This window comes from Alligator sinensis, unplaced genomic scaffold, assembly GCF_000455745.1.
Source record: "Alligator sinensis unplaced genomic scaffold, ASM45574v1 scaffold1667_1, whole genome shotgun sequence".
NCBI classification, from domain to species: Eukaryota; Metazoa; Chordata; order Crocodylia; family Alligatoridae; genus Alligator; species Alligator sinensis.
The window spans coordinates 414075-414821 of record NW_005842504.1 but is presented as its reverse complement, the minus strand read 5'-3'; the positions used below and the strand labels follow the sequence as shown (position 1 = coordinate 414821).

At 69.6% G+C, this 747-nt stretch overlaps 1 protein-coding gene across 1 annotated transcript in view; it reads left to right on the top strand.

Annotated features, from left to right (window-relative positions):
• Positions 1–747, top strand: part of SPTBN4 (spectrin beta, non-erythrocytic 4) — a 26518-nt gene that overhangs the window by 17614 nt on the left and 8157 nt on the right. The window contains exons 24-26 of the mRNA XM_025213054.1: positions 73–211; positions 296–380; positions 653–747. The exon at positions 653–747 is cut by the window's right edge and continues 22 nt beyond it. Of these exons, the coding sequence (XP_025068839.1) occupies positions 73–211; positions 296–380; positions 653–747 (319 nt within the window). The remainder of the gene's footprint in view (positions 1–72; positions 212–295; positions 381–652) is intronic.

The following is a 747-nucleotide window of genomic DNA, read 5'->3' as shown; positions in this document are numbered from 1 at the left end:
CCCCGATCCTGCAGCAGGGGCTGGGGACGGGGAGCTCCTGCCCCCCTGGACAAGGCCTCCCCATCGCCCCAGGGACGTGTCGTCGGTGGAAGTGCTGATGAACTATCACCAGAGCCTCAAGAGCGAGATGGAGACGCGGGCGCCCAGCCTGGCCGCCTGCGTGGAGCTGGGCAAGACGCTGCTGCTCAACAAGAGCCCGGACGCCAACGAGGTGAGACCCCAGGCCCCGATCCTGGGCAGCCCCCTCCCCGGGGGTCCCCCCAGCCCTGACAAGCACTTGCCCTGGCCCCTGCAGATCAAGGCCCAGCTGGAGAAGCTGCTGGGCAAGAAGAAGGAGATGGCGGAGAAGTGGGAGAAGCACTGGGAGTGGCTGCAGCAGAGTGAGTCCCCGCACCCGGGCTGGAGAGGGCAGGCGAGAGCAGGGGGGGCTGGAGCCCAGACACCTGGGTTTTTTCCAGCTCTGGGGGGCAAGTGGGGACTGGAGGGATGTGGAGCCCGGACGCTTGGGTTCCCTCCAGCTCCGGGAGGGGAGCAGGAGCCAACCGGTTACAGGAGGGGGTGCCGAGGAGCCCGGACGCCGAGTCCCCGCTGTCCCGAGCGCGGCAGGTCATGCCCTGACAGCCCGACGGGGGCTAACGCGGTGCTCCCGCAGTGCTGGAGGTGCACCAGTTCGCGCAGGAGGCGGTGGTGGCCGACGCGTGGCTCACGGCGCAGGAGGCGCTGGCCCAGAGCAAGGAGCTGGGCCAC